The following is a 17,300-nucleotide window of genomic DNA, read 5'->3' as shown; positions in this document are numbered from 1 at the left end:
GACCATTCAGACCTTCCCGCTCAGGGTGCTGTTTGATGAAAACAGCCGCCGCCTCCGAGCTTGAGACTTGGCTGACTATGCCGACAATAACGTGCCAAATGCAAAGGGCAGGGAATCAACTCGGACGGATTCGAAGCAGAATTTGAACATGCCCAGAACATTCATCCAAACAGGGGGTTATAAAAACCATCTCCTGTCTCTTCCAGCCCCAGAAAACGCCTGCATGACCTTCAGCTTTGAAGAATATGGCCCACCGTTCGACGTTACCGTCTTTCGTTTCGTGATATGGCATGTGTTTAGACAATGGCCTTCCGAGCGAGCATGCACGGTAGTTTGAGCTTCGCTCCCAATATGCCCTGCGTTTAGGTGTCCCATATTCGTCCTTAAGAGCAAAAGCTTGAGTAAAGGAACACCTTATCCATTGTTTCCTCCGCAGTGCTGTCTATCCTGCGGACTGACTGACGAAGCCGTCGTTGAGGGACTTCGCCTCCTGATGATTTTGTTGAAGTAACATGCGCCCCAATCCATGCCCACCCACAGTAACTCCAGGGCACCGGCAGACAGAAAAAGGACTCTCACTCGACCATCGCATCACTTCCGATTCAAAAGGCTCAAAAACTCCTCTCTGGTCTTCGCACTGGTCCTCATAGCACCCAGCATGCAGCTGGTAGTAGTACTGCTAGCAGTCTTCTGGACGCCTCTCATGACCATGCAAAGATGAGAACTCTCCATAACAACAGCGACGCCCTGAGGTTTGAGCACTTCGGCAATAGCCAGAGCGACCTGCTTCGTCAAACGTTCCTGGACCTGTAATCGCCTCGAAAACATCTCAGCCAATCTAGCGAGTTTGCTGAGTCCCAAGACACGACGGTTGGGAATATATCCGATATGCATCTTGCCAATAAAAGGCACCATGTGATGTTCGCACAGACTGAACACCTCGATATCTTTAACAATGACCAACTCGTCATGGTCTTCATGAAACACGGCTCCATTGACCATGTCCCGAACATTCTCCTCGTATCCTTTGGTGAAATACATCAGCGCTTTGGCGTACCGTTCAGGAGTCTCGCGCAATCCTTCCCGTTCGGGATCTTCACCGATACATTCAAAGATGGTCCGCACCGCCCCCGCGAGCTTGTCTAGTCGCGCCTGTGCTTGTTCGGGCGTCTGTTCCCGTCGCTCGCGTGTGCCGATACACGGCCAACTCAGGCCGTCAAAGTCGATCGGTGGGTTTAATGTATATGGGCTCGCGGGTCGAGATACGCTGGCCGGTGGAGTCATGGGTGCTTCATCTCTTTCGTCTCGTGCTGGCTCGCGCAGCCGCACCGGTCCTCGTTTAGAATCGGCGGTGTTGCCGCTGCTCGAGGATCCCAATCCATCGGGGCCACCGCTGAGTCCTTCCCACGATGTGTTTTGCAGGGGACTCGAAGAATCTCCACTGAGATCTATCGCTTTCTTGGGCTCGTATGTGCTCTTGATTGAAGAGGCTAGGTTTTCTCGTTCTTGGGCCCGCGTCTTGGTCGATGCGTTGTTGTGAAGTGGGGATCCTCCATTCAATAAATATGGCGGTATAGCTGAGCGAGGTTTGGGATTGAGGGGAGGAGAGATGCGCGGGTCGGTAGAAGGTACTTTGGAGGGACTTTGACTCATGATGGGCGGATGTCACAGGTTTAACTTGGGGTTTGTTATAACGACATGACGTTCCTTACGGCTGTATTCAAGGCTCTGGGCGGCGCAAGGCCTTGAGGCAAAGGGCACACGTTGTATATCGCGAGGATATCGGCGCGAAGAGGTTCGGTGTTCAAGTTGTAGACTTTTTCAGCACTGCAGTTCATTTAGATCTCCGACTCGGACTCAGACTCGGCGAGATCTGGACCCTGGGAATGAATTATTGCTAGTCGCATGTAAAATGACGAACTCGAGCAGTTCACCAATCGGACCATTTTCAGCGCGCCGGAGTTCGGCTAACCTTCCATTAGACCAAACAAGAGTACCAGCAATCAGGATGAGCCCGAAACGTCCCGCGGATGCTCGAGACACCTTCTACTATACTAGACAATGAGATATGCATCGTAAAGTTCAAGTACAAGGATCTCAAATCACGTCCAATCTATTCGTACCTAGGTAGGCAGACACAATATTTACTATGTCAGGCTCATAAGACAAGCGTCGTCTCGCGACAACAAGACTCGTGGACATTATCCTTGGATATAGTACACTACTACAACAAAATCATTGTGAGTTGGGCGGACATGCAACTCATGACATACTCATCCGAGCGCTACCTTCGCCCTCAGACTCATCCTCATCCTCGGGCTTAGGCTCCTCAGCCGGAGGTTGGACAGAGGCAGCGGCACCAGCACCGTCGACATTCGACGGCGGAGCCATCTCTCTCCCGGGAGCAGACCCATCGTCCAACTTGGCCTTCTTGTCTCCATCCCCAGGATCTGTCAGCCCAGCCTCTCGAGCCTTTCTCTTCTCTCTTTCACGGAGGTACTCTTCTTTCTTTCTTTCCTTTTCGCGCCGGTCGTTCTCCTTGCGATGAGCCTTACTCTCAAACTCATGCCAATCGCCTTCGACGTTTGCCAGCTCCACCGCTTGTACCGCTTGCGGCTCTTCCTGAGTAAAGTAGGCATGATTCAGAACTTCTTCCGCCGTGGGCCGTTTCCTGGGGTCGTATTTGAACATCCATTGCACCAGTTCAAGACCGGCAGGGGTGAAGACATCTTTGAACATGGTTTCAAACACTCTTTTCCGTCTGTCCACGGGCTGAATAAGCTCAAACCAAGGTAGGTCAATGATCGAGGGCCAGTCTGCTCGTGTTGGTGTACCGAGGACACTGTAGACTTTTTCAATCTGACTGAGCTCGCCTCCCTCACCAGGGAATATGGCCTTCTTGGTGAACATTTCCACAAACACACAGGCGGCTGACCAGATGTCGACTTCGGGGCCGTACTGGGTTTCGCCGAGAAGAAGCTCGGGAGGGCGGTACCAAATGGTGATGACTCGGTTGGTGTAATCCAACTTGCGGGACTTGGTGTAAAAGCGGGCCAATCCAAAATCGGCGTACTTGAGCTGTCCGGTATTCGAAATGAGAATGTTGGCAGCTTTGATATCTCGATGGAGGACACCTCGTCGGTGAAGGTAATTCAACCCCTCGAACATCTGCTTTGCCAAGTCCTTTTTATGTGCCGCGGTCAGTTTGAACGTCGGATGGTTGATGAGACCGGTCATGTCGTGGGAAAGATACTCGAAAACCATGAAGCATTCATTCTTTTCCACCATGACCTCTTGCAATGCGACCACATGTTTATGCCGGAGGTGTTGCAGTAGCCTGATCTCACGGACGGCGGTTATGGGAAATCCGTCTCTTTCCCCCTCCATTCGAATCTTCTTCAGGGCAACCTTGTCCTTTGTGTAGATATGAATGGCCTTGAACACTTTTCCATATGTACCCGCACCAACAACCGATTCGTTGCCTGGCTTCCTGTAATAGATGGATTCGGATTCGGCGAACTCGGGAGGTAACGTGGGCCGTGATTTGATTTCCTTCTTGACTTTCTTTGAAGGAGGTGAGCGTGAGCGAGTCGGCCGGCGCTCGTTCGGAATCTGTTGTCTATCGTTAGGTGCCCTCCGGTCATGGTAAGAAGCCCCTCTATTTCCTCGATATCCGCCTCTATCATCTCGACGTTCATGATGTTTGTTCCTTGGATGGGGTGGAGGCCTGGTCTCCGGCGGCTGAAACGGTGCTTTAGGTCTTGTGGAAAAATCAGGAGGAGCCCTTGCCGGTGCTTGAGGAGGAACTTTAGACTTGAAGGCAAAGCTGAATTTGGAAGTGGCCGGCCCAGCCCGGTCATCCATTTGTGATTTCTGGTTTCCTGCATCTTCCACCTGTAGCTCCTTTGATGGTCTGAACGGATTTTCTTCCTCAGGTGGGCCTTCACGACCCTCATGTGAGGTGGAATGCGAGGGAGCAGGCGATGCTTGTGAGGAGTTACTGTGGAAATTCTGGCTTGAGGGTCCAGATGGATTCGAGCCTGGAGCTGTCCATTGGAGATTGTTGAAATGACCACCTCTGCCACGGCCACGAGGACCACCGAATCTCTGATCTGGATGTCCTCGCGGGGGGTAATGTCCGCCACGTTGAGGTCCATGGCCTCCACGATACGATGCTTGTTGATACCCCGGCTGGTTCCCTCCATAGTACTGCTGTTGGCTCTGATAATACGGGTTTGGATTGTTTAGGCCTGCCGGGCCGGGATAACTGTTCTGCCGGTAAGGAGGGGAGGAATTTTGCATTGGACTGTGACAGTGTTAGAAAAGAAAAAGAAAAAAATAGGTAAACAGAGCCTTACCCATGTTGTCCCGGAGCTCCGCCCCATCCACCCCTTGGATTGTGGTAAGGCGAATTTGCTTGTGGCGAGCTATGATAGGAGCTATTTGGGGTGGATGAGTATGGTGGCGAGCCCCTGAATTGCGGCTGCCTGGCATCAACAAAAGATCTCTGTTGGCCTCTATGCATTCCATAGTTCCCCCGAAGCGGGTAGTGACCGTCCATGGAGCGATTGTCAAGGTCTTCTGCCAGAGATGGCGTGGTCGAATCAGGACGGTCGTTATCAGCAGAGACCTTTTCTATATCAGGTCCACGGTGCTTATGCCGGGAGACAGCCTTGGCCGATGGCTTTGGTGGCCTGGGTGAAACGTTTCTTCGTGTGCCACGCCCTGGTGATGATGACTTTTGTGATGGCAAAGGCGACCTTGACCGTCGATCACGTCTGCGGGGAGGAGTACGCTCTCTTGGGCCGCGAGGTATGTCCGCCTCCAGCTCCGGTTCTGCAATTCTCGAACGAGGGCCAAACCGGCGCGAGGGCAATGCTTCGTGTGGTGAGCGAGATCTGGAAATGCGCGCTCTTCGGTCACGGATATCCGGGCGTTCTCTGCCACGATCAGACCTCTGGTTGCCTGATCGAAATCTATCGGTACCGGTGGGGGATGGACTCCGCGTCCGTCTGCGCTTTGGCAACCGTTCGGGTGAGAACTCTCGAGGCCGGACAGGTCGGCGTTCAGGGAGGTTTTCTGGTGGATGGGGGTAGTTCGGTCTAGGCGAACGACGACGGGGTGAAGGGGATGTCTTTCTGCCGTGCAACTTCCTGGATTCTCGTGGCGAATGCCACTTCTTCTGCGATCGAAAATGATTCTTCGATGCCGAATCTCTCTCTGCTTCAGGCTCCAGTCGCTCTCGCTTATGTGTAGGAGGAGGCGAATGCAGCCGTGGGCGCTCTCTCTGTCGGTCTCTCTCCCGCGATAGATGTCGATATCTCTCGCGCGGATCGTCTTCAGCTCGGTAACGATCCCTCATTGATGGACTCTGTCGAGACCTCGCCATGTAATTCGGAGAGGCATTTGTGACAGAGCCAGGTTGTGCAGACACATGAGTCGGGAGATAGGCAGACGAACGATGGTGAGGGTGTTGGGCGATTCCTGCGCACTCTGGCACGGCACGCAGTCAGTAGTGAACGAGTTGCAGGTCTCAGTTGCATGGGTCGTGGAGGCGGCTTGGCGCGCTGCGGTGATTTGCAACTTTCGGCCGCCGCCCAAAAACTGGAGCTTTTCGGGGTCAGGTTCAGGTTGGACTCACCTGCCAGTGCCAGTGATTCCCCGTCCTTTTCTGCCTCTCTGTCCGCCGCCCGTGAATTTGCATTCCGCTGCTGGTGCTTCCTCCTGGCCATCGTTCCCAGCTGGATATTATCCAGCTTAAAATGATGGGAGGAGATTTACCGCTTGATCTACGTGTTTGTGGCCGCCGTGAAACCCCAGCAAAGTGAGGTTCAGTTGGCCACAACAGGTTCTGGCGCCGCTTTGCTGGCGGCAGATACAAGAGTCAAAAAAGGTCGACCTGTCGCACTGCAACTGGCAAGACAACACCAGACGCCCAGAGGACAGTCTATCTACGCAGAGGGCCAGAGCCTTGGCCACCAAGCCCACACCTTCACTCTGGAGGCTCATTCATGGTGGTAGTATTAGCCATGAATCTCCCCATGCCGTCCATTGTCACTGCACATAATCTTCCCACTGCTTCACGCCATGTTGGTCATGCTGGACAGTCTTGTCACTCATCCACTGGCACAAGTTGGGTGGAAGAGAGTTAGTCTGGCAAAAACAACAGGTGGTGGGGCTGGGTTGTAGTCAGTTTGAGTAAAACGGTATCAGTCAGTACAGTGACACGCAACCAGATCTCGACATGTCTGGGCATAGTGGTGAGAAACTGCTGTGTTATCGTTAGAACATCGGCATACCACCAGATTCATGGCCTGGGAGGCTGAAATCAGACAGCCAGAAAACCAAGCTGGTTAGTAGACAGGCTTCTCTCCACGCTTTGGGTCCCGCACAGAAGGGCAGTCCTTGGGGGTCGATTGCGGGTGAGATACTCAGTAGATGGCTAGAAGTGGGCTTCTCGGCTGATATGTACCCGTCATCTAGCGATTGATATGCTGGTCAAGAAGCTATAGAACCGGAGGTGAACGCGGTTGTGGGCGGTCAATATGATCCCAGGTGTTGCTGACCAAATCGTTGGGCAGGACGGTTCTGGTAGTAGGGCTGAGGATGCGGGCTTCAGGCGTGTTGGTTGTAGGCTCGGGTGCTGTGCGGTCGTCATCCTGGCTGCCTAACCGGACATCCAAGAAAACTCCCGGGCTCTCCCTCCGTCTTCAATCTGAATGCTGTCCATCTATACAGCATCGAGAAGGCTAGAAGATAGACAACAAGCAAGTGACATCTATCCTTGGAGAACCGGGCTGCTCTATACAACTCGGGCATGCAAGTCGTAGATGTCACCCTCACGTTGGATTGAGGTTCTACCCAGAACTTGAAACTTGGAATCACCCGCAATCTGCCAGTGCCAAGAACACCTGGCTTGGCGTATGCCGGGCAAAGCATACGTGAAAGAGACGCAGTTTACCCAGGTACCCGATAAGGTAAGGTACCTGGTATGTCATGGATCGTATCTCACTTGCTACAATCTAGCTAAGGTAGGATGGCCTTCAGTGCTCACTATTTTGACCTTCGCAGCGCACTTGGCTCGTGGGGTATTCGGGCACAATCCACAAGAAAAGAGGATTCAAAGCACATGATCTTTTGCAAGCCCCATCGAGGGCTCTGTCATACATCATCGTGCCATAGTGCCCATCGGTCTACCCTCCCCTCAATGCCGCCCAGTCAGGGGGGTTGCAGCGGCATTCTGTTCTCTTCTCCGTGCATGGTCGTAGGCACCCTCGCTATCACCACGCAGGGGCTCAAGGCTGGCCATTGCCTTCGATGTCTGGGCCCTGCACAGGTCGATACAACCAACCACTAGTCCACTTCCGTCATCCGCATGGGTAGGGTCAGACGAAAAGTTCGCCGAGTTTGAGTCGTGTATTGTGACCGTCAGTTCGGGTTCGAGTTCAAGGCACGTGGCCAAGAAGCCCTTCGCTTTCTGGTGTTCGGTGTCCGGCCGTCATGAGCCGGTCCGGCTCCATGCGGTAGGCACTCCCTTCCTGTCATTGATCCCATACATCCTTGGACTCCGTCTCATCCATCAACAGCCATCTTCTCGCCTACCCCTTTCTCGCCCATAAGTTCACATCCCGTCCTCACCACACCAACCATGCCACCCGTCTGCACAGACTCACTGCCTCCTCCCGCGAGTCTATACTCAATCTCCGCCAAACCCTGCAACCAAGTAACCCTGGTTGCTGCAGAGACTTCGAGATTCTGCAATTCCTCCGCCAATGCAGTGAGGATATCTGCCAACGCGAGGCCACGACTGCTCTTCAGAGCGTTGATTGTGTTCATACAACTCGTCATGTCAGGAGTGCTCAGCATTGTGGTCATAATCAGTCGGATATCCTCGGGATGAGGTGCGGCGATACAGTTGTAGATAGTGTCATTGGTGATTAATTCGTACTTGACGTCGGCGTCCTTGACGGGAGGTTGGCCTCGAATCGGCAGTGGTCTGGACCCGGCATGACAGGCTTGGAGGACATTCAGAGCTCGGCGCATATCGCCCTTGGAGAGTTCAACCAGAGACTCGACGGCATCTGGCGCAATGTTGACCTTCTCTTCAGCAATGACATGATCGACCAAGCGCCGGATATCTTCTTTCTTGAGGGGTGAAAAACGAAACCTTGTACACCGCGACAACAGTGCCGGTGAGAGTTTGTGCGTGTAGTTTGCAATGATGCAAAAACGTGTGTTTGCGGTATACTTCTCCATGATCCTTCGGAGCGCCATCTGAGCTGCCGAAGTCATGGCGTCGGCCTCGTCCAGAATGATCAGTTTGAATGCCCCCAATCCGAACTTCGCTCCCGAAGGTCCTTGTTGCGTCGACGCGCTGAAAATCTGCTTGGTCGACGCAAACGTCTTGATCTGTTCCCGCACCACATCGATTCCTCGGTCGTCAGAGGCATTCAGCTCCAGCACCATCTGCCGCATGTTCTTTGGCCCATAGATCTGCCTTGCCAGGGCAAGGATCGTCGATGTTTTCCCCGTGCCTGGTGGTCCATAGAGAAGTAAGTGAGGAAGTTTGTTCTGTTCGATGAATCGGTTGATCGTAGCCAGAATGTCTTTGTGCCCGGAGACGTCATCAAGAGTGTTCGGCCGGTATTTCTCTACCCTGGACTCCCATCCATGAGTAAATGTTCCAGAAGCAAAGTAGAGTGTTGGACTCCAACGTACCAGGGCAGATTGTCCTCTGCCTCGACAGGGAGATCGGCCACAATCCGCTTTTGTTTTCCTGCGGTATTGTCTGAACTGAATTGTATCAACTTGTCCTTGGAGGCAGGGACATCAATGTCCATATCATCCTCGAAGTCCGACATATTGAACAGTTAGGGGTGTGTAGGCTGCCGGAAGTATGAGATTTCAGTTTTGCGCTGCGACAAGTTGCACGCATCGAACTATTCATCAGGACTGCCAGTACTACTAGTAGGGCGCTGCAGTGGAACACGATACACCACGACGCGCTGCAGACGCGTTAAGTGATCGCTTGGGAACGAAGCGCACCTTGATCATCGCCGCTTTAGCAGCCGCCGGACAGCATCCCACGTACGCCAAGCGGCATGTGGGCTGGCTTGCTTCAAGCAGTGCACTCCGCCCCGGGTGCGATTGGCAGCGAGGCGCATACAAACGTAACGTCCCGTCTCCAAGCCAGGCGACCGCATAACACAACGGCATGTTGATATCCCTCACAATCTTCTCTTAAAGCAATACAATCTGACCCTTGGTCGAGATTGCTGCCAATCAACATGCCGGTCAGTACATTGTCCACGATTCCCGAGCGTCTTTTCTCCGTCTTTAACCCTTGACACAGGCATACCACTCCATCTTCCTAGGCGACCAGGGCGTCCAATTAATAGGTTAGTACTCTCCCATCAGCACCTCTCCGAAAAGCTGACTCTCAATCAAAGGCAACTTCCCTCTACTGCCGTTGCGCACAAAAACCCGCGGACCAGCATATACTCTCCCGCAACTACCGCCAGGCACAGACCCGCTCGATGTCGACCCAGACTCAGAGTCGTACGACTGCCTGGACGAAGTCCTTCAACTATTCCGAGCCAACACATTCTTCCGCAACTTCGAGATCAAAGGACCTGCGGACCGCATGCTGATCTACGGGATCTTGTTTGTGTCCGACTGTCTGACCCGAGTGAAACCGCACATGGACTTCAAGAGCGCGGAAAAGGTTCTCATAAACGGCGCCCTCGAGCAGTTCAGCATTCCCGGCGAGCCAGGCTTCCCTCTGAACCAAGCATTCGAAGCACCGCGAGATAGGACCGAGGCTGAAGCGCTGAGGAGCTATCTGTCCCAAGTACGGCAGGAGTTGGCCATGAGATTGCACGGGAGGTTATATGCCGGCGGAGTGGGACCGAGTAAATGGTGGCTAAGCTTTTCAAAGAGGAAATTCATGGGGAAGAGCTTATAGAAGTTGTGTGAAAGGACGAGGTCCAAAAAACGAACAATTAGAGCGAGCTTTAGCACGAATTGCATGAACATCCAAGAATCCTATTGCTATGCGTGCGGGCGGGCTAACTAGGTGAGATGAATGCTGTGACGACCCGCCATTCTGTTCGACCAACGTACATTCCGTTCCATCATGCATCTGCAACATCATTTGACGGCCCAGTCGTGGGAGTAGGAATGGCCTCACCGGTGGCAATCTTCTGCTTCTTAAGCGGTGATTGTGACAGTTGGGCATCGTCAAGATTTGAAACCTCAGCGACTCCCAATGCTTCTGCTTCTGCTTCTGTTTCCGTCCTTGGCTTTTTCGACCTTGGCCCTTTGCCTCGAGCCTCGATTTTGCCCTCGGCAGGCAACACTCTGGTTGCTGTAAACAAGTATCCTTCTGCGCCGCCCTTGCTGGTCATCATTGGATGCGTCCGACCAGGCAAAACTTGCCACTGCCTCGCTCGCGCTGTCTGAAGAGAAGGGGCCAACAGCAGAGTTGGATCGACAGGGAAGTCTTCAGACGGCACACGTCTTTCATCTTCCGGGGTATTGATGAATGCCGTTTTCCTGCCGGTGGAATAGACGTCTGCTAATCTCACCAACGGTTCCACGTTGGGTGAGTAAACCACCACTTGACTACCACCAGCTAGCAAGGGAACCAGGTGTCGTAGTATGGAGACAGGGTCGGTATAACTCGCGACAATCAAGCCGTTGAAGCCGCCTTCTCGCGTCTCGTCCACCACCATCTTGACTCGTTCCCATCGGCGTCGTTTGCGATAGTATGCGCTTCTGCGATTCGACTTTGCCTGGCTCAGTTCTTCGGCCGTCATGAGTTCGGGTTCCTGGTAGGTAACGTCGGCCTCTGGTTCCAGTAGTTGGAGCCACGAGAGTGTTCGCATATTAGTGTACAGGGGATGTGACGGAGTAGGGTTATTTGGGTCGAAGTTGAAGTATCGAAGTAAGCCGAGATTGGGTTGTTGATTGGCATGAACTAGGGTAATGGAGTTTGTGGTTGCACTCATGGCGGTTATCGCTTGCATGGGGTTCGGTCGACGCTGTTGTTGCCGCTTGTCTTTGCCCTGGTGTGGTTTTACGGCGTCAGTGTCAGGCTGCTCGTGCTCGTGCTCGTCCTCTGCCTCATTGGCATCTTGACTGTTTTTCGTGGTGTAATCCAGACTGCTACTGTTCGTGCTCTGATGGAGAATGCCCATCCTTTCAGCCACCGCGGCAACCACCAAGCCGCCAGTATCGTCAACAACGAGATATCTGGAAGACGGAACTTTTGGTACAAACGGACCACGCCCACTGGCGTGGACATTGGCCCAGCTCCCCATCAAAGCAACTGCTTCATTACGCATTTCCATGATCCTGGCAGCCTCCCGGTCAATCATCATCCAATCGACCAGCCTCGGCACGTCAAGAGGTAACACGCAAAAGCGCTTCATGTACTTTTTGTGTTTGCGAAGCGTATACTTTGCGAGCGAGAAGGCAGTCTTTTGATCAAGAGTTGTGTGAGACTGCATGATTTTCTCGATAAGTGCTTTGCCGCTCCCCATATCGTCTTGCTTCAAGGCTTCAATCTCAGCAAAGGTAAGCCTCTGGTTCGTCGGATCGTCATGCGTGTTCACGTTGGACTTTGGAGTTGATGGCGTGGTGGTCGCGGCGGCTGCTGAGTCTCCCTCCATAATATCTGTCTGTGGAGTGGCGGCATCTTCGGTTTCTGCTTGTTCGACCAGAGTGACAGCATGCAGTTCAGCGGCCGAAACGACCCTGAGCTCTGAGCGATCGAGAATCTCAAAGGTCAAGTGGTATGGTCGACCAATAATCTGATTGGTACGAAATGATCCATATTTCCCCAGACTGATGGTTCTGTGCACAGAGTCAGCGCACAGCACACAAGCCGTTGGCTGATATCTGTTCTTTGCCTCACAGATTTATCATAAGAATGGGACCTACGAGTTTGGCACAATTTGTTCAACTTTGATGGTTTCCGAGGGCAGTCGAATGGCCACATATTGGAATGGTTGGATGGTCGAGAACGCCATGATTAAAAGAGAGAAACCGACAGTTGACTTGCTTGTCACCGAGCCAGCAGCCGCAGTAATTTCATTCCAGAAAAGCGCCAAAAAGACAATTAAGAAATCTTGGTACTGGATAATAGTGTAGAACTATTAACTGTACCCCATGATTTTTCAGCCTTCTGCTAAAATTGTCTATATTCGCATTTTGTGGTTTGTATGTTTCGCCGTATCCGAGCTCCACCGCGGGTTTCTGCTTAACCTTATCCACCACAAGCACTGCATCGCCCACTGGCACTGCTCTACACCCAGCCTTTGTATGCCTCTCATCCAACTACTAGTACTGGTAGTAGGATGCATATTTCAACTCCTTCCCAAACTAAGGCTGTGGCGCATCAACCCTGCCAGTGTCTGCATTCACAAATAAGGCCACACACACCATGATCATCATGTCCCATGACCGGTTCAGCCAGTCAAAGCGTTGTTCACATGCACAAAACAGGAACAATGCCCTGCGGTGTGCCAGTGCTTTGCAGACAAGCGTGACGTCACAAAACAAACAACTTGAACCACCTACATCCGTCCCTGGCACTGCACGGTACCACACAGCAATCCAAGGGGGGAAGCCAGGTAAGGATAGGATAGGACAGGAACGGCAGTCTTGCAGCGCAGCCACAGATGGATGGCCCAGGTGAGTCAGGGTTCAAAGGGCACACAATATCTCAGAGTGACGCACTGGGATTTCTTGTCGCGAGACGATATAACTACCATTGTACACTGCGCCCAACCTCCTTTATTCTTTCTTTCCTGTCAGACTTACACACGACTTGAATCGCCCTTGATTCCCAGTTCACAAGTCAAACAGACTACAAATCGCACTATCGCCGTACCTGTCTACTATACCCGAGACTTTCTGTTTCATTACCCGCCATCATGTCCGATATCGCCAAAGGCGTCGGGAACCTATTCGCCTCGTTCGCCGAGATCATCAGAGGGATCTTTGCCACCATCTTTGGTCTCTTCGGGACCGCCATCAATACCGTCATTGGCCTGTTCAAAGGTGTCTTTAATTTGGCCGAGGGTGCGATTGGCTTCATCATAGGTAAGATTGCCAGAACAGGGACGAATGTGCATGTGCTTGGGACGATACTAAGTCGACTCGATAGGAAATCTCTTCATCATTGGCACTCTGGTTGCTGTATACTTTGGATACGTCCTGTATCAGCAACGCCAAGGAAGACAGCCCGCGCCGATTTCGAGGGCAGCGAAGAAGACAAGTTAAATCGTACACAAGCGAAGTGAACGTTGAACCTTCAAGTTGCCAATGCCAGTGGGGCGGGATGTAATGCCAAAGGATAATTAGGGGTGGATGAGAGATGGAAATGAAGGACTGAACTCAATTCAATGCAGTTCAGCAATGAGTGATGGCTACGTATGATGGGAAGGCGTTGAAAGGTTCAACACGGAGAGAGCTTGGTTGCAAATGCTCGACTTGGATCAGTATGGAAATCGAAGATTCAGGCTTATTCTGACGGCGAGTGAAGCCCAATTCACTTCAAGTCGGGCTTACTTGGGTAGTGCAGTCTACTAGTACTTCATAAATAGGAATACAGCTATCCCCTATTTTGAGGATGTCAACAACACTCTGTCTAACAGGTATCTGCCCACTTGGACAACCACCGTCATCGTTCTTGACTGGCATCCGCTTATACCGTCTGAGATGATTCATCAATGTGGACGCTGAATGCCTTGGTTGCCATGCCATAGCTTGATCTGACGGCCTCACTGGCATATACCCTCATTTCCTTCTCATAAGCTGCCGTTATGCCGTCATTATATCCACCAGCCTCGCCTAACAGTCTTCCTAGCAAAGCCGAGTCTCTCACGGCAGTATTGGCGCCTATGCCACCAGCAGGCGTCATCGCGTGAGCGGCATCACCAATGACCGTGACCCGAGGCTCATTCGGCCATTCAGGCACGCCGGTCGGTGTTGAACATGTCAGCTTCCAAAAGGCGGCTTCCTTTTCATTCATCTGGTCGAACAAAGGCTTGAAGCGAGGATGCCAGTCTTTGGTAAGCGACTTGGCAATATCGGCTGCCGTCTTGCCGACGATGGTATAATCGTCATTAGGGGGTACAATAACACCAGGCACGCCAGTCATGGTCCACCCGAACTCCACATCGGGGTTATCCATATCATTTGGACGAACGTTGGTGATCAGGGAGACCCGACCCCTTGGGTGCGACTCATCAACGATTCGAAAGACACCTTCACCAAGAGATCTAAAAGCTGTCGTCGGTGCTTGTCCGTGGATGCCTCGTGCACCGAGGTCGTAAACCTTGAGGCGGCCGCCAGACACCTGCTTGGCCACAATTGATTTGATGCCATCCCCGGCAACCAGGAGGGATCCTTCCACGGATTTCGTGCCGTCAGCAAAGACGGCTCGGACGCCATCGTCCGTCAACTCATATCCTTTGACATGCTTGTTGAAATGCACACATTCTTCGCATCCTTCCATAAACAGACGCCGCATATCGCCGCGGGCAATCCCCACGATTTTCCCGCCGCGCGAATTCAGGTTTTCATTGATTCTCTGCTCCTCCACTACTTCCCCTGTAATGGCATCTAAGCCCACGAACCCGCTACCGCCTGTCTTCCCACAGTGATCGTAGAACCGTTGGAATGCAGCGGGATCGAGGACGGACTCGATTGCGTCCAATCCCTCCAAAGAGAGACGTAGTCGGTAGCCTTGGCCGCGGAAGGAGAGGGATGCATCGCGCTCAAAGACTTGAAAGGGGATGTTGGAACGCAACAGGGAACGCGCAAGGAGAAGAGACGCGAGACCGGCGCCAGATATGAGGATGGGCTTTTGAGCCATTGCAAAGTTGAACACCAGAGCGTGATCCTCTAGGTCTGATGCCGATGCCCTGAACAAGTCCCAAAAAATATTTCTTACCTACATACCACCATCAGAAAGGAATCAACATCAATGCCTTTAAGATTAAGTATTGCTCTGAAAAACACGAGTTCTTGCCATGTAAGCAAGGCAATGTTATTTCTAAGCAGCACTCGCCCGTTAACAAACGGAGCCTCAAATGTCGTCAATCATCAACCACGCAACACAGCCCAGTCGGTTCACTTCCAATCCGACTCCCGAGCATTGGAAAAGGATGAAAATCATGCCGAAATACAAAGCAATGAGTCACGTGGTGCGACACTTCAAGGCGGCGTGTTATCGGAAACCTCATGCCAATAATGATCATCTCTCGGTGTAAGCCGCCAATTCATAGACTTTGCCGAGGTTTGTGTCTGAGTGTCGGGATTTCGAATTCGTCAAGCGGAAGATGAAACGACGTCGGCTACAACGAGCAAAAGGGCCCAATTGTTGACGGATGAGACGTGCGTTGTGACAGCTAGGCCGACCAACTAACAGCCGTCTGTTTTCCGAAATCACCCATGGTTCATCTCCAGTCCCCAACTCGAAGCACATGCGGGTAAACTTAAACCCCGTGTATACAAAGAGCGAGCATCACTCCTGACGTGTCGACACGTCTTCCTGACTTCTTTTGCTTCGTCCCTTCAAGACCCCGAGTCTCCCATAACGTCCATCCCCGATTCTTGATCACACTCCGATCATCAACCACTACATCGCATTGACACCAGACACCAGGTGCTCTCTCACATTCGCGCAATCGAACGAAACCATCCGAACAGTCTAACTTCCATCCCACTCCTCCATCATGTCGCAATACAAAGACATCGCGCCGGCTCTCACCGAGGCCGACCTCGACAGCAACAAGCCAACACCAACCTCGTCAGGCGCTCCCGTTACACCCTCCCGACGCGCCGCGACGCCCGCAACCTCCGCCGCGCAGCAAGGGGACAACATCGCACACGCACTGGCCGGGGCAGGCGGCGGCCTGTTGGCAATGACGCTCACATACCCACTAATCACACTGTCAACACGGGCGCAAGTGGAATCCAAGCGAGCAGACACATCAACCCTCGCTGCGATCAAACACATCATCAACCGAGAAGGGATCACAGGACTATACGCCGGCCTTGACAGCGCTTTGTTCGGCATCTCCATCACCAATTTCGTCTACTACTACTGGTACGAATGGACCAAGGCGTTCTTCGAGCGCGCGGCCATCAAGGCCGGACGGGCAGGCAAGAAACTCACGACGGTCGAAAGCATGATCGCCGGCGCCATCGCGGGATCCGCCACCGTCCTCCTCACAAACCCCATCTGGGTCATCAACACGCGCATGACCGCCCGGAAAAACGACGACGAGGGCACTGACCCGCAAAAGAAGAAGCCCAGCACCATCGGCACACTCCTAAAATTGCTTCGCGAGGAAGGCCCTTCGTCCCTGTTCGCGGGTGTCTTGCCCGCTTTGGTTTTGGTCATCAACCCGATCCTCCAATATACCATTTACGAACAATTGAAACATGTTCTGGAAAAGAGGAGAAAAGTCGGCCCCCGTGACGCCTTTTACTTGGGCGCTTTGGGCAAATTGCTCGCTACGACCATTACTTATCCTTACTTGACTGTCAAGTCTAGGGCTCATGTTGCCACTAAGGATGCCCCTGTTGAGGGGATGTGGACTAGTTTGAACAAGATTGTTAGAGAAGAAGGTTGGGGCGGCTTGTATAAGGGTAAGACTGACCTTGCAACTTGAACTAGCTTTGTCTAAGGTGCGGTGCTAATATGTACCAAAATAGGAATCGTCCCTAAAGTCAGCCAGAGTGTCATTACTGCCGCTTTCCTCTTCGCCTTCAAGGATGTCTTGTATGACATGACTATTGCGGCGCGCAGAAAGGCCAGGGCTGCCGCTGTCAAGGCTTGATTGAAATACGCCAACCCCAACAGAACGCGATGCGGTGGCTCTTGCTCATCCATCCGCTCTTATGAGCCGTCTGGCTTCCCCTTCCAAGAGCGGAATTTGACCCTGGGTCGGGGTGGGGGTGGGGAGTGGTGGTTGGTGGTTGGCGTACGACCATCAGGTTGTTCGGCCCACAGGCTACAATCCTCCCAAAGTCCAGATGGTGTCGGTATGGTTCGGCATTGGCCCAGCGAGTGTCGGACTCGACATCCGTGGGAGTCAAAAGACTGCTCCATGCTTGTCTTGTCCGGCATCGGTCAAACAAAAAACAAAAAACAAAACTTAAAAACTATTGAGATATTGCAAATTGTGGCCACGAGGCCATGTTGTTCGAGGAGTGATGGATGGAATTGGTCAAACAAAACCCTTATAACTACTACTACTACTACTACTACTACTACTACTACT

At 52.5% G+C, this 17,300-nt stretch overlaps 8 protein-coding genes across 8 annotated transcripts; 3 read left to right on the top strand and 5 right to left on the bottom strand.

The window, feature by feature from the left end:
* Positions 1-591: 591 nt before the first annotated feature.
* On the bottom strand, positions 592-1,653 carry HMPREF1120_02344 (GTP cyclohydrolase I; the record flags this gene model as incomplete). The annotated part of the gene is made up of 1 exon (XM_009156382.1): positions 592-1,653. One exon carries the CDS (start codon positions 1,651-1,653, stop codon positions 592-594), a length of 1,062 nt encoding a protein of 353 aa, XP_009154630.1.
* Positions 1,654-2,262: 609 nt separating this feature from the next.
* HMPREF1120_02343 (Cdc2-like kinase, arginine/serine-rich) lies at positions 2,263-4,302 on the bottom strand (the record flags this gene model as incomplete). Its single annotated transcript, XM_009156381.1, has 1 exon — positions 2,263-4,302. The coding sequence occupies one exon, from the start codon at positions 4,300-4,302 to the stop codon at positions 2,263-2,265; it is 2,040 nt and encodes a 679-aa protein (XP_009154629.1).
* Positions 4,303-7,572: 3,270 nt separating this feature from the next.
* HMPREF1120_02342 (replication factor C subunit 3/5) lies at positions 7,573-8,861 on the bottom strand (the record flags this gene model as incomplete). The annotated part of the gene is made up of 2 exons (XM_009156380.1): positions 7,573-8,656; positions 8,719-8,861. 2 exons carry the CDS (start codon positions 8,859-8,861, stop codon positions 7,573-7,575), a joined length of 1,227 nt encoding a protein of 408 aa, XP_009154628.1.
* A 271-nt stretch (positions 8,862-9,132) lies between these two features.
* Positions 9,133-10,047, top strand: HMPREF1120_02341 (actin like protein 2/3 complex, subunit 3). The gene is made up of 3 exons (XM_009156379.1): positions 9,133-9,293; positions 9,353-9,398; positions 9,450-10,047. The coding sequence occupies exons 1-3, from the start codon at positions 9,288-9,290 to the stop codon at positions 9,962-9,964; spliced, it is 567 nt and encodes a 188-aa protein (XP_009154627.1). The 5' UTR covers positions 9,133-9,287; the 3' UTR covers positions 9,965-10,047.
* Positions 10,048-10,133: 86 nt separating this feature from the next.
* On the bottom strand, positions 10,134-12,032 carry HMPREF1120_02340 (translation initiation factor eIF-3 subunit P62; the record flags this gene model as incomplete). Its single annotated transcript, XM_009156378.1, has 2 exons — positions 10,134-11,856; positions 11,944-12,032. The coding sequence occupies 2 exons, from the start codon at positions 12,030-12,032 to the stop codon at positions 10,134-10,136; spliced, it is 1,812 nt and encodes a 603-aa protein (XP_009154626.1).
* Positions 12,033-12,319: 287 nt separating this feature from the next.
* HMPREF1120_02339 (uncharacterized protein) lies at positions 12,320-13,654 on the top strand. The gene is made up of 2 exons (XM_009156377.1): positions 12,320-13,107; positions 13,172-13,654. Exon 1 carries the CDS (start codon positions 12,688-12,690, stop codon positions 13,105-13,107), a length of 420 nt encoding a protein of 139 aa, XP_009154625.1. The 5' UTR covers positions 12,320-12,687; the 3' UTR covers positions 13,172-13,654.
* Positions 13,655-13,711: 57 nt separating this feature from the next.
* HMPREF1120_02338 (uncharacterized protein) lies at positions 13,712-14,884 on the bottom strand (the record flags this gene model as incomplete). Its single annotated transcript, XM_009156376.1, has 1 exon — positions 13,712-14,884. The coding sequence occupies one exon, from the start codon at positions 14,882-14,884 to the stop codon at positions 13,712-13,714; it is 1,173 nt and encodes a 390-aa protein (XP_009154624.1).
* Positions 14,885-15,283: 399 nt separating this feature from the next.
* HMPREF1120_02337 (MC family mitochondrial carrier protein) lies at positions 15,284-17,291 on the top strand. The gene is made up of 2 exons (XM_009156375.1): positions 15,284-16,665; positions 16,732-17,291. Exons 1-2 carry the CDS (start codon positions 15,747-15,749, stop codon positions 16,854-16,856), a joined length of 1,044 nt encoding a protein of 347 aa, XP_009154623.1. The 5' UTR covers positions 15,284-15,746; the 3' UTR covers positions 16,857-17,291.
* The last annotated feature ends 9 nt before the right edge of the window (positions 17,292-17,300 follow it).

This window comes from Exophiala dermatitidis (assembly GCF_000230625.1).
Source record: "Exophiala dermatitidis NIH/UT8656 unplaced genomic scaffold supercont1.2, whole genome shotgun sequence".
Taxonomy (NCBI): Eukaryota; Fungi; Ascomycota; class Eurotiomycetes; order Chaetothyriales; family Herpotrichiellaceae; genus Exophiala; species Exophiala dermatitidis.
The sequence above is the reverse complement of the archived record's forward strand: the minus strand, read 5'-3'. Positions and strand labels throughout refer to the sequence as shown.

Coding starts and splice junctions, on each gene's coding strand:
- HMPREF1120_02339 (XM_009156377.1), top strand. CDS start 12,688: ATGGCCCAGGTGAGTCAGGGTTCAAAGGGCACACAATATCTCAGAGTG.
- HMPREF1120_02337 (XM_009156375.1), top strand. CDS start 15,747: ATGTCGCAATACAAAGACATCGCGCCGGCTCTCACCGAGGCCGACCTC. Junction 16,666..16,731: donor TTGGGGCGGCTTGTATAAGG/GTAAGACTGACC, acceptor GTACCAAAATAG/GAATCGTCCCTAAAGTCAGC.
- HMPREF1120_02341 (XM_009156379.1), top strand. Junction 9,399..9,449: donor CCAGGGCGTCCAATTAATAG/GTTAGTACTCTC, acceptor TCTCAATCAAAG/GCAACTTCCCTCTACTGCCG.